Source organism: Mus pahari, chromosome 19 (assembly GCF_900095145.1).
Source record: "Mus pahari chromosome 19, PAHARI_EIJ_v1.1, whole genome shotgun sequence".
In the NCBI taxonomy this organism is placed as follows: domain Eukaryota; kingdom Metazoa; phylum Chordata; class Mammalia; order Rodentia; family Muridae; genus Mus; species Mus pahari.
In genome coordinates, this window is record NC_034608.1 from 33,396,868 (window position 1) to 33,410,649 (window position 13,782).

General features: G+C 49.4%; 1 protein-coding gene across 1 annotated transcript; it reads right to left on the minus strand.

The window, feature by feature from the left end:
• Positions 1-7,697: 7,697 nt before the first annotated feature.
• On the minus strand, positions 7,698-8,678 carry LOC110336952 (DBF4-type zinc finger-containing protein 2 homolog). The gene has a single exon (XM_021219685.1). The coding sequence runs from the start codon at positions 8,676-8,678 to the stop codon at positions 7,698-7,700; it is 981 nt and encodes a 326-aa protein (XP_021075344.1).
• Between the last annotated feature and the right edge of the window lie 5,104 nt (positions 8,679-13,782).

Sequence of the window (13,782 nt, forward strand, 5' to 3'; positions counted from 1 at the left end):
ACCAAGGAGTGGTCGTTGCCTGTCACACTTGACCAAAGGATGCAGAGAGGGGCGGGGTGTTCGGGACAGAGTGAGAGTGGGCCAAGCCAGGCCTTTGCTGTGGCTCTCGCAGAGGACAGGCAGAGCAGAGCACTCACTGTTGACAAGTGTCACTGATTCTGGGTTCTGGGTTTTGAGGGGTTATCTCTGATTTCCTCGCTCTGTCTGGTCTTTGGGGCCCTCTCTGAATTGCTGGCTCTGGGTTCTGGGCAGTTCAGAGCGTAGGGAGCATAGTTTTGCATCTGAAAGTCAGAAAAGGGTGTGGGTAGGTTGGTCTTTCTGAGGGACATTCTAGCCAAACCCCGTGCTGTTGTTCCCAGGAACTGATTCAGGGGGAAAGGGGGTGTCTCTCCCTAGCAGCAAGTCCTAGCATGTCAAAACATCTCAGAACAGAAAACACAAGATATAGTCACATGGCCAACCACACCTCCTGGAGAGGTTCACGGGGAACTGGAAATGTCTTGGCGGTCCTTGGCATCCTTTGTCCTTGTGAACATTGCTCGAGTCCACTAGGATTCCACAGTTGGGACTCAGGGCCTCCCACATCACATGGCTTTCTGACACCCCCAAAATAAACCAAGACAGGCTCGGCAGTTGAGAAGAGGGGACTCCACTGAATGATCGGGGGCGGGGGGGGGATCCCGCCAAGCAGAGGGGACAAGAAGAGCTGGGGAGAACCAGATGTTCAGAGCAGACTCAGCCAAACACAAGACCTGGGTATGGTTCAACCAATTTAAGCTTATCTCTGACTAGTAAATGAGACTTAGACTACGGGTGTTTTATTTGGCTTTGACAACTACCTGATCACCCCTCTTCTACTCTTCTCACTGGTGGCCTGGCTACCTCCCTAGCAGTGTATCCCAAGTGCTTGCTGTCTCTCCCCTCATGGCGGCTTCCTCCTCCCCTCTCCTTCCTCCTCCTCCTCCTGGTCTCTCTCCTCCAGCCAGGTCACAACAAGATTTACACAACAGAAGTTTGTAAATGTGAGAAGTCACTTGTAGGTCTAGAACTTTGGGCATAGAATTTAGCATTCGGATACATAGAAAGATACTGAACCCCAACACCTGGGGGGGGTCACAGATGACTTGTGTGTATTTGGAACACCCCAGTGCCTGGGTATTGCTTACAGAGACAGGGCAGGACGTTGTGAAGGCGGCTGAAGCGGGCAAGCTTAGCCAGTCCTGGGCAGGCTAAGAAGCGAAGCCCAGATCCTCAGCCACGAAGCATGCTCTTGGGAGAGGCAGAAGCCAAGGTTAGCTAGCCTGGAGGGAGGGTCTCCCTATCTCTTCCTAATAGTGGGAGAAAGAGTGGATCACGAGGGGCTGGAGTATGACTGGAGCCCTCTTACTAGAGAGGGGTGTAAGTCTTGGGCTCTAGGGGAGCACGCTTGCTCTGAGGGACATGTGTGAATGTGATGGTGGGAACATCCAGAGTGCTGGAGCTTTGAAGTCACACTGCATGTTTGCCTTAGCATCTGGAGTATCAGAGCATTAAAACACAGAAGTCTGAAAATGAGGTTCCAGGTATGTGAGGCCCATGAGCCTTGACTTCAGTACATGGTTCCGGCTCCAGTCCTGGTCCTTACCATTTATATCAGGATGGTTGTAACACAGTTGAGTTGCTCCCTGTCCCCGTTTCAAGCTTCTTTTGAAATGACATCTGGGTGCTTAGGTGCTGGCTGGGTGCTCACCTTACTAACACAAGGCCAAGATGATGGTTCCATTAGCAGACTGTGCCTAAGAGAACCAGGTGTAGCAGTACGTGCTTGCAGTTCCAGAGATTGGAAGGCGGAGACAGGCGGGTCTCTGGGGCTTGTGGCTAGCCAGTCTAGCCTACTTGGTGAGTTCCAGGCTGGTGAGAGATACTGTCTCAAGAAACCAAGTTACATAGTGCCCGAGGACAGGCAGTCGTGGATTTTCTTTGGTTCCAGCTGTGGCATCTGCATGCTTGAGCATGTAGGATGTAGGTCCATCCATTTCTAAACACATTCCATATTAACCTTGGTTGTACAGCCTGACGGGGTTGTTCTATTTTGCTTTGTGGCATAATGATTATCTAAAATATGGAGCAGTTCGTGTGTAAACTTAACAACAACCAGAAAAAAAAAAAAAAACACTGCTTCTTTCAATGGACTTGCTGGGATCTATAAGGTCAAGAGCTGAATAGCTACCCCTCTGCCATGCAGAACATTTATATTTAAAATGCTACTTGGCCTTTGAGTCTTATAGGGAAAAATCTCCTGTCAGCACACCTCGCTCCTACCCGCTTGAGACAAGGTTTCTCTGTCATATCCCTGGCTGCCCTGGAAATTGTTCTGTAAACCAGGCTAACGTTGAACTTGGAGATCCACTGGCCTCTGCCTCTACCTCCCAAGTGCTGAGATCAAAGGCGTGTGCCACCACACTCAGCTTTCTAGTCAGCTTCTTTGGTGTGATGCAGTCTCTGGGCTTTGAGAGTCTGTGTTTTACACCCGACTGTCCACCAGTGCTCTGGAGTCCAGCGTCCGGATCTACTTTGTGGGTGGTAGTGACCAAAAGCCAGGTGTGTGCAGAACAATACAGGCCTCAACATCCTGGAGTGTCCACCCCAACCCCCGGTGGTAGCTGACTTAGGACCTTAACCCCAGTGGTGGCTGGTCCAGAACCTCAACCCTAGGACAGCTGTTTCAGGACCCCAACCCCAGCGGCTGGCCCAGGACCTGTGACCTGAAAGCTACTCGGTTTGTGGAAATTTGCTTCCTCTTTGTACTTTTCCCCACCCCACCTCCATGCCCACGCCTACCCCCACGCCCACCCCCACCCCCATGCCTACCCCCACGCCTACCCCACGCCCACGCCCACCCCCACACCTCCCCCACCCCCATGCCCACCCCTACTCCCACGCCCATGCTCACTCCCACGACAGCCTCTGCTCCCAGTTCCCATTCCTTCCGGGGGTTTAGCATGACATCACTGAGCCCTGGGCATGCTCCGCTCCGTACACAGGCCACTTTCTTTGCTAGGTCTTGCCCAGCACAGTTTACCCTCTGTCCAACTGAGAACAGAGAACCAGCAGAGAAGAGCCCATTGTCCCCAGCCGCGAGCCACAGGGAGATTAGTGAAGGCTGCTGGGTGGACAAATGCTCTTTCTCCGGCTGGTCCTCCAATCGGATTTCCCCTGTTCTGGTTCACCCCCTGCTCTGGCCGGATGTTGCTGGGAGCAGATGAAGAGTCTTAGTGGCTTCTGTTGTTCCAGAAAGCCCTCATGGAGAAAGTGAGTGATCTGTCATGAACAAACCAGTCAGGGGCTCTTGAAGTTGTTGGGAGGCTCGTTCAATCGATAGCCAGATCCTTGGTCTTTCACAGATCTTATCCTGAGAACCAGGCGTCTCTTGCCAGCTCCTCTGTTCTCTTTGTCGTTTATCTCTGGAGATTTCTTCGTGTCTTTAAACTCTCTCCTAGTCCCTTTCTCTTTCTAAGTCAGCCAGTCTGTCTGTCTGTTTCTCTCTATGTCTCTTTGTCTCTGTTTCTCTCTCTCTCTTTCTCTCCATCACTGATAATTTCCTCAGTCCAATCCAAATGCTTTTCCACCAGAGGTCTGGGTTCTGAGATGAATGGAAAAACGGTAAGTCGTGATTTACATCAGTCACCGAATGTGGGAGAGGAGGAGACTCAAGTGTGTGGGATGCAGGCGGGAGAGCAGCCCAGGCTATTGGGGTGTGTCTGCCTGGAGCCCCTCCCAGCCCGACACACCCACAGTTGGGTCCATCTGCTTCATTCAGATGCCATAGACTGCAGAGACTTCCAGGGTGCTGACGGCCCTGAGCTTCTACACGCCAGAGGCTCGCAGGCCAGGTCAGAAACCTCAGAGGCTCATGACGCTAAGTCCTTGGCCCTAGCTTCCAGCTTCCAGCTTTCCAAGCTAGGGGCCTTCAGAGTGAACTTGAGGCTTTCCATAAGCATGAGTGGTTCTCCAGTTTTGGGTGCCAGGGCCCTCTGTTCTTAGCAGGTTTTTTTTTTTTTCCCAGCCTGCAGACTTCAGGTGTGAGATACTTGGCCCTCCACCCTTGGGAGCCCCCTGGTGCTCTTCCATTCTCCCAGTTGCAGTTCTTCCTCCTGGGTCTCTGCACACTCCCCTTGTGCTGTAGACTCCACAGGCTCTGCTCTTGACACTTTCTGGAAGCCTTCAGCTGCCTCCTGAGGGACCAGTGAACGGAGGGCATAGAGCCTCAGGGCTTTCTCTCTCCAGTTGGCTTTTAGCTGCTATTCCCGGGTGCCCAGAACTGGGAGCCCAGAGTTTCACCAGCTCAGCCCACTCTAAAGAGACAAGTAGGTAACAATGGACCACCAAGAAGAGGCCTTTACTAACCCTACACAGGGATAGGATTATATAGAAGCCCCTAGATTAACCCGTCTACACTGAGAAGTAGTTTGCTCGTCAGAAACGGGGGTGGGGGCAGTATAATTTTGCTTAGCTACTATTCCAGCAGCAGCAGACTTGAATGTGCATAGCTCCCATTCACACCTCTCTTAAGACGCATTTAAGAGCCAGTTGGCAGCGCACGCCTTTAATCCCAAAACTTGGGAGGCAGAGGTAGATCTCTGTGAGTTCAGGGCCAGCTTGGTCTACTGAGTGAGTTCCAGGACAGCCAGAGATGTTATACAGAAAAACCCTTTTGCAAACAAACAAACAAAAACAAAACAAAACAAAAAACCCACAGAGAGACAGAAAGACAGACAGACAAAGACTCATTTAAGGACCAATCACAGCCTGGCACTTCACCAATCAGGCACTTCAGGTGGTTCTTTGGCAAGCTACTCCTGTGAGTGGGGTCATCTGAGGTTCAACTGAGACTTTGCCTGCCTGGACCAGTTTCCCAAGGTGCCTGGGTGGTGGTGGCTGAGGTAAGAGTCGTGTCTTGAGAAGATGCTGTGACCATTCAAGGACCACAGGCTCCCCTAAGGTCCTAGATGTATGGAGGAATTGTTTGCATATCTTGAACAGCCACAAGGAGGAGGCCAGGGAGCTGTACTCTATACTGCCACGGCTCTCAGGAACTCTGGGTCATGTGCCCCACAACCCCCCAACCTGTTATAACCTCCACTTCTGAAATCTACCATCTCTTTGAAGGTCAGAGCCATGGTTTCAGATATGGTACCTCCCTACCTCCTCTCGAGGCCTGGCTGACTCTGATCCTCCCTGCCATTCTGGTAGTAACAGTACAACACAGCGTCATGAAGCCTTTCTCCGTGATGCTGCCTATCAGACCCAGTGGTACCCACTGATAATCCTGATGCTGTGCCTGGCCCACTGTGTCCAACTGCTGAACCCTTTGCTCAGAGTCTCTAACTGCTCCCCTGGTTTTCATCGTCTCCGTTGCTCATATCCCACCCTACAGTGTCCCGTCCTCCACTGCCAGAAAGCTGACATGGGAGGAGACCAAGCCAAGAGAACTGGGTAAGTTCACCCTTGGGTACCAAGATTTACCGTGTGCTTTTCCTTTTAGATTTAAGCTCTTTAGGTGTGGGACCCTCTCACTCAGATTCTTTCTTGGTATGTTTCATTTGAGACACTGGACAAGGCTCTGTCTTCTTCCTTAGGATACCGCCACACTCCTACAAATGAGGACATCCTGTCCCCACAGATATGACCTGTTCACCCCCAGCCCCGCACCACTACCCCCCACAAACTGTATCTAAACATCTCCTTCACTTTCGCCTTCTCGACCCAGTCGTAGCTCCTGGCCATTCTTTAGGTGTCGAGTAGTTCATAGGATCTCACGCTCAGTAGAGTTCAACGTTTGAAGCGTTTGTTAGAGAACGATCAACGCTGAGCCGACCCTTGACACTTTACCACCGCGGATTCACTTGGCTTTCGGAATCCAAGGCTGCAGGCTGGAGCCACCTCTCCAGACTTGACTTACCCACTAGGAACAAAGCCCTCAATATTCCATATCCAAGACGTGGTAGCTCCATAACAGGTGGCAGCCTTTGAGGATCTCCTTTGTACCTTACCTGAGCATGGGGTGGGTACACTGGAGATGGATGAAGAAGGTCCTACAGGGAATTCTGAGTGGTAAAGTCCACGGACAGCTGTGGCAGAGAAGGAGTTAATTCAAGGCTCATTCTACTTGATGCTGCTGCTCAGGGTAGCATGAGAGTAGCCATGACCCTGCAGGGTACTCAGTGTTGGGGTCTCCTGACACTGACTTTAGTTGCCTATTCTTGGGAAGAAGAGGCTAATGAGCCAGAAGACAAAGTCACCATATGCCCTGAACAGCATGCACAGAGTTTTCTTGTTGCTTAAATATTAGAATAAGGAATACCGATACCACCCTGCACTGCCACAAAGCTGTGGGTGCAACCCCCAGGGTCTACTCTATGCCATTGGTGAAAATGTGGGCTGTGCTATGTGGATATTAACCCAGAAACTTAGACTACCCAAGATGCAATTTGCAAAACACATGAAACTCAAGAAAAAGGAAGACCAACGTGTGGATACTTTGTTCCTTCTTAGAATGGGGAACAAAATACCCATGGAAGGAGTTACAAAGACAAAATTCAGAGCTAAGACAGAAGAAAGGACCATCCAGAGACTACCCTACCGGGGATCCATCCCATATGTAACCACCAAACCCAGACACTATTGCATATGCCAGCAAGATTTTNCTGANAGGACCCTGATATAGNTNNCTCTTGTGAGGCTATACCAGTGCCAGGCAAATACAGAAGTGGATGCTCACAGTCTTTTTTTTTTTTTTTTTTTCTGGGACAGGGTTTCTCTGTGTAGCTCTGGCTGTCCTGGAACTCACTCTGTAGACCAGGCTGGCTTTGAACTCAGAAATCAGCCTGCCTCTGCCTCCCAAGTGCTGGGATTAAAGGCGTGCGCCACCACCACCTGGCTGCTCACAGTCATCTATTGGATGGAACACAAGGCCCCTAAAGAAAGAGCTAGAGAAAATACCCAAGGAGCAGAAGAGGTCTGCAACCCTATAGGAGGATCAACAATATGATCTAACCAGTCCCCCCCAGAACTGTGTCTCTAGCTGCATATTTAGCAGAGGATGGCCCAGTTGGCCATCAATGAGAGGAGAGGCCCTTGGTCCTGTAAAGGTTCTATGCCCCAGTACAGGGGAATGCCAGGGTCAGGAAGCGGGAGTGGGTGGGTTGGGGAGCAGGGCGGGGGAGGGTATAGAGGACTTTCGGGATAGCATTTGAAATGTAAATGAAGAAAATATCTAATAATAATAATAATAATAATAATAATAATAATAATAATAAAATGAAAATGTGGGCTGGTGCTTAGGGAGCAATCCCCACCCCCGTGCCTATCTCTCCACTGCCCTCATTCCCTGCCTCCCAGGTGGAGTTAGGTGTGTTCAGCATGGCACACCCAGGCACCCACCCAAGTGAGCGAACCCCAGGCGAGGGAAGCATACCCGGACCCGCTGGCAGGCTATTTAAAATGCAATTTATTTCACCTGCTAAGTGTGTTTTGCCACACAGTATTTCTATGCCCATTGCTGGTAACTTGTCCCAGACACCTCCCCAGGTTGCCACAACGGAGCATCAGGTTGTTGTAGTGCCAATAGTGGGTGGTACAGCTCGCATTCCACTCTACCCTGCACCACCCTGAACATCTACCCTCAGCAGTCTAAGGCCCTCTCCAGGTACCAGCGCCTAAATTATGGTTTCTGCCTCAGGCTTTGGAGTTGCATGCACCTGGGTTGGGGCCTCTGCACACAGCTTTGGGGGTGCACACACCTGGGTTGGGGCCTCTGCACACAGCTTTGGGGGTGCACACACCTGGGTTGGGGCCTCTGCACACAGCATTGGGGGTGCACACACCTGGGTTGGGGCCCCTGCACACAGCTTTGGGGGTGCACACACCTGGGTTGGGGCCTCTGCACACAGCTTTAGGGGTGCACACACCTGGGTTGGGGCCTCTGCACACAGCCTTCGGGGTACACAGACCTGGGTTATGGCCTCTGCACACAGCTTTGGGGGTATACACACCTGGGTTGGGGCCTCTGCCCCGGGCTTTGGGGGTGCAGACACCTCAGTTGGGGCCTCTGCCCTAGGCTTTGGGGGTGCAGGCACCTCAGTTGGGGCCTCTGCCCTGGGCTTTGGGGGTACAGGCACCTCAGTTAGGGCCTCTGTCCTGGGCTTTGGGGGTGCAGACACCTCAGTTAGGGCCTCTGTACCCGGCTTTGGGGTGCAGACACATGGGTTAGGGCCTCTGTACCCAACTTTGGGGGCGCAGACACAAAGGTTAGGGCCTCTACACCAGGCGTTGGGGGTGCAGACACCAGGGTTATAGCATCTGCAACAGGCTTTGGGGGTACAGACACCAGGGTTATAGCATCTGCAACAGGCTTTGGGGGTACAGACACCAGGGTTATAGCATCTGCAACAGGCCTTGGGGGTGCAGACACCAGGGTTATAGCATCTGCACCAGGCTTTCGGGGTACAGGGACCTGGGATAGGGCATCTGCACCCGGCTTTGGGGACACAGATAACTGGTTTAGGGTCTCTGCACCCAGTTTTTGGGGCACATACTCTTCGGTTAGGGCATTTGCCTCGGGGCACAGACAGCTGGGAGTCTGTGTTATGGCTTTGGGGGCGCAGAGATACAGTCGGGGTGCTTTTGTAGTTTCCCATGGTGCGAGTACGGTTTTGTTTTCTCCAGTTTGGGTCCTAGTTAGAACGGCTCCGCAAGTTCTGTGGATCCTTACTGTAAAGCAGGCAGGTGGCACCAAATGCTCACAAATGGCTTTGCTGGGTCTGCAATGATGCAACAGGTCATGGATTTTCCACAGTTGTTAAGAGTCCTAAGCCTGTGTGGTGCTTCTTTAAGTCCAACACCGCTGCCTGCTGGTGATACAGCACACTGCATCCTTTAGGGCAAACATCAAGAGACAAGTAAGAGTATATGAAACGACGATGTTACTAAGAATAAATGAAAATCATAATGCCATAGTTCCCATTCTTTTGACTGCGTGTCCACACGTGTTTCTGTGAGTGTGTATGTGTTTGTAATCCTGTGTGCTGCGGTGTGCATGTGAATTTGATGGGGGTACCCTCGAGTTTTGCTTCTTGCTTTCCTACTTGTTTGAGACAGGGCCTTGAAACAGGGCCTCTTTTTTTTTTTTAATTATTATTTTTTTATTTTTTATTTTTTGTTGCTGTTGTCTATCACTCTGTATATGGCTGCAAGCTTCCACAAATTCTCCTGCTTCTGCTCCCACCTCCCGCTTACGCAAGCTGAGTGGATTTGGACTCAGACCCTCAAACTTATGTGGCAAGTGAATTATCCAATGAGCCCTCTCCGCAGCCTTTCAGAATATTTTAGGCACATTCAATATTACATAAGTATGTATGCACAGTAAATGCTGGCCAATTAAATCATGAAATGTATTTTTTTAACACAGTGCTGGTCATGGCAAAAACGTACACTTGGGTGACACGTGTTTCTGTCTATGATAATTCTATGATGTCCCCAGTGTGTGCCTGCTTCTGTGTAAGCCCCATGTTCTGTGTTGATGGGCTGAGAGTCTGTGCAGCAAGGGCCCTATTGATCTTGTAATCAACAGGGCTTTACACACTTTGGGAAATCCCAGCTATCATGCCAGAATTATTCATGACTAGTTCATTCATGGATTTGTGTCAAGCATACACCGTGTAAAAGTTGGAAGACTGGGAAAGTCAGTGCTGAGGGGCTACATCTTCTTTCAGTTACTCAGTTCCATGGGAGCCTTTGGCTCAGGATGAGTCTCCTGGGCCAGGACCTGTCCCCACCACACCATGGACCTAATTACTTTGTCCTACATGGTATGACTGACTCAGGGCGGGCTTGGGCATTGTGGACATAGTGTGACTTCTGTGCTGTGAACACTTTCGTGCCTCAGGACTCCAGGAATCCTGTTGAGTGTGAGATCCTGGAGGCCATACCCAATGTGGGACCCCTATGATGCTTCCCACTTACAACTCCTTGCATACCAGATGTGGGACCCCTGTGGTGCTTCCCATTCACAGCTCCCTTCTCTCCCAGTTCCTTGTGTGTGCTTACAGATGAGTTTTCAAATATAAGAAGAATATCTCATGCAAAGGGATCATCTGACATCTATCTTTTCTATTAAGCATAAAACTGTAAGTTATTGTAACCAAATGGAGTCACTCATCTATTTAATAACTGTTCATTAATAGATAAAACTAGGAGGTTATATATAATATATGATAAATGATATAACATATAACAGAATATATTATATAATAAATATATAATATATCTCTCACACTCAACTGGTGATCAGATCACAGGACACCTCAAGTGGCAGAGGCAAGCGGTGAAGCAGGCACCATCACAGGAAAGCTCCTATATTAACTCAGCCTTCAGAAGGTTTATGTCACATGCCCAGCATGCTACATGGCTCCCATGTGCCCTATCTATAAACCAGACCATGCCCAGAAATACATCTACATCATTCTTTCTGAAAGATAACCTTAAATTGAGCATGCTCAGGAGTTAAATTCAACATTAGCTGAGCAGGTTCAGGATGTGCCCATCTCTCCAATGCAGATGTGTTGGCTCACTGAGTAGCTCCAGGCACTTTCCCAGAGGAGGGCATTGGGTGCTTTGGGAATGGCTGCCTGCCCTTCCCTTCTACTGCAGGTAATTATCTTTCTACTTCATTTCATGCTGACATTTGCTTTGACTTTGTATTCACCAAGGTATAGACCCATTGCATTGGTTACAGAACCAGAATTTTGTCCAGAAAACCCTTTCTGGATGTTTATCCCCAGAATGCCCACTCAGCCTTGGGTGGCATTTCCCTTGATGGTCTGTGACCAAGGAAGATGGTTTCAAGATGCTAGACATAATTCATTTTGTTTATAGAAATTATCCCTTGCCCACAATCATGACTTTCTGGTGTATACCTGTTCCCATAATAGCCCATTCAGCTCCCAATATCAATGTCCTGAAGTTTGTCTGTCTGTCTGTCTCTATTATTTAGGTCAAGAACATCAAGTATGTTATCCTTGCCACTGGTGTATCTGTGCATCCTTCCCTCATGAGGACCCTGTCAGCAAATGGCAGCCACCCTTTTCTACAAAGTACAGGGTCCAGGCGTATCAGAATACGGGAAAAACTAAGGGACTTGTTCACACCTTGGTTCAGTGAAAAGACAGGTGGGTATCCTGGAGGCTAAACCTGGTAGCCTGGGGTTTCCAGGAGCTGCAGGTGAGAAGGCTGCTGGTTCTGTGTGGGTTACTTTCCACGTCTGCAGTCACGAGCAGTACTTTACCATCTTTAGAATCACTTTGTCTTTCTGGGTTTGTATGAGACCCATGGCAGAGAGATGAGTAGATTTTTACAAGCACATCACATGAGCGATGACAAGATAAAAATGTATTCATATTGAAGTAGCACTAACAGGTATGGGGTCAACTACTTCAGCACAGAATTCTGCTTCTGGGGGAAGTCTTGAGACAGTGGGTTGCTTCGGTTGTTTCTTACCAACAGGCTTGAGCTCACCCTGAATTTGTAGTTCATGGTGTTCCTAGCATGGCTCCGCAGAGGGGTGCGTCAGCAGGGCATGGCTCCGCAGAGGGGCGCGTCAGCAGGGCATGGGAATGCTGGATTCAACAAAGAAGAGGTCACCGCCCAGTACCTTCCTTCCATTAGAACCTGGAATTTATGTTTGTTCCCAGGGTCAGCCCTGCATTCTTTCTCCATGGTTTCCAAGGTTTTGGAAGCCTTCATTCCCACCTCTTAAGTTCACACAGATCAAGGCTGTTCCACCTCGAAAGCCCCTTTGGCTTCTCACTTTCTCTCAGTGTCGTTGGGTGGACCTCCACAGCTCACGTGGCTCCACACTCCACCGCTTCCTGACTCTGAAGTTCTGTCATGGGACAAACTCACATCAGATGCAGGGTGCTGAATGGGTTTTAAAGTGTGTAGGAAGTCCTCCCTCCCCCCACAGATATCAGAGTAGTCATAGTTTAAGTCTGGGCTCTTATCATAGTAAAGGATACTTTATATGACAGGGCTGGGAACATCTCAGACTGAAGTGACTTTGAGGCCCATTTGGGAGTGACAATCCAGGCCTGGGTGTTTGTAGATCATCTCCTACTGTAACAGGCCGCCCCAGACCTTAGGACATCTGATGTCATGTTAAAGACATAGTGACCTTAAAGCTGGGCATGTAGGCCCCAATACCCGGCAGAATGGGAACTAAGACCAAATCTACCAAAAATCTATGCCAGCCCATAGTTTAGGACCCAGGAAAGTTCCTAAATAGACCAACCTTGCTTTTTGGCAGCTGTTGTTGTCTTCTTGCTAACCAAAGCTTGTCCACCAGGATGTGATTTTTGTGCACACTGACGAACTGTAGGGTTCAGGGCTCCACGGTTTGGGTCTACTGGCAAATGAAGAATTTCTATTGGCTTGAAGGGCCCTGTGTTGTCTGGAGGAGTTACCCCTAATACTTAGCCTACACTCCCTACACCACCCTACATTCTTTGTGCCAGAAGAAAACAAGCTACTCGTAATTAAAACCTCCTCTGCAGCTGCGTTTAATCAAATAGACAAACTGGGCATCTCTCAACAGGGAAAAGAAAAGGTTTCTAAGGTTTTTCTTGGTTTTGTTTGTACAGCCCTTTGAAAATCATAGAAACAATGTTGCCTATCATGCCCCAGGATGTGTCAGACACAATTACTGTGACTTGCCAGCCCCTGGGTCAGGAGTAATGGAACTTTATTCCACGTTAAAAAGGATTATGGGTAATAACACTAAAGTTCTAGATTTTTCTTCTTTTTCTTTCTTTTGCACACGATTGTTGAGCTATTCTTGAAAAGAGCTCACAGCCAGGGAAGTGCCCAGGGAAGAAAAGATTTCTGGTGACTGGTACGCCCTTTCATGGACAGAGGTGATATTGCAGTAGTGACCATTAAGCGGGAAGAGGGAGAGAAGGGCTCTTCGGGGTGTGCTAGGATCATTCATGATTTTTGAAAATAATTTGCTCAATTGCTCAAAGTTAGTGAGTATGTTAGATCCTTGCTGGTGAGTTAAAATGCTTGACAAAAGCGCTCAGGGAGGAAGGGTCTGTTTGGGAGGATGCACAGCTACAATTTGAGAGGATACATAGTTCTTAGTGGAGGGAAGGCTTGCAACAGCAGTAAGAAAACAGAGGGAGATGGACGCTGGCCACCACCCCGCTTTCTCCTCTTTATGCAGTCGGAAACCCCAGTCCATGGAATAGCACTCCCATATTTGTAGTGGGACACCCTACCTCAACTGAACCTTTCTGAACACACACATACACACACACACACACACACACACACACACACACACACAGACCTACCTGGAGGTGTGCTTCTTAGCTGCCTCTCTACCAATCAATCTGACACAGTGAGCCACGGATGTGAGGTGTTTCTGCTGTGCTGGTCCACTGGTTGTGGTCAGGGTAGCAGATGTCTGGATCTCTGGGCATACACTAGTTATTAACAGTCAATCTTTTTAGTTTCAGAGTGGCTCTGTTATCGATGACCAACCCCCTAATTATGACAGATTCGGGGGCATGTGGGAGAGGAAGACTCAAGAAATCACTCATCTCTCCACTTCATGCTCACCCTTTTTTGGTTAGAAAGTTGTACCTGCCAAACCCAGATACTATTGCACATGCCAGCAAGATTCTGCTGAAGGGACCCTGATATAGTGGCCTCTTGTGAGGCTATGCCAGTGCCTGGCAAACACAGAAG

Excerpts from the sequence above, each read along its gene's own strand:
- LOC110336952 (XM_021219685.1), bottom strand. The coding sequence starts at position 8,678 with ATGGGAAACTACAAAAGCACCCCGACTGTATCTCTGCGCCCCCAAAGC.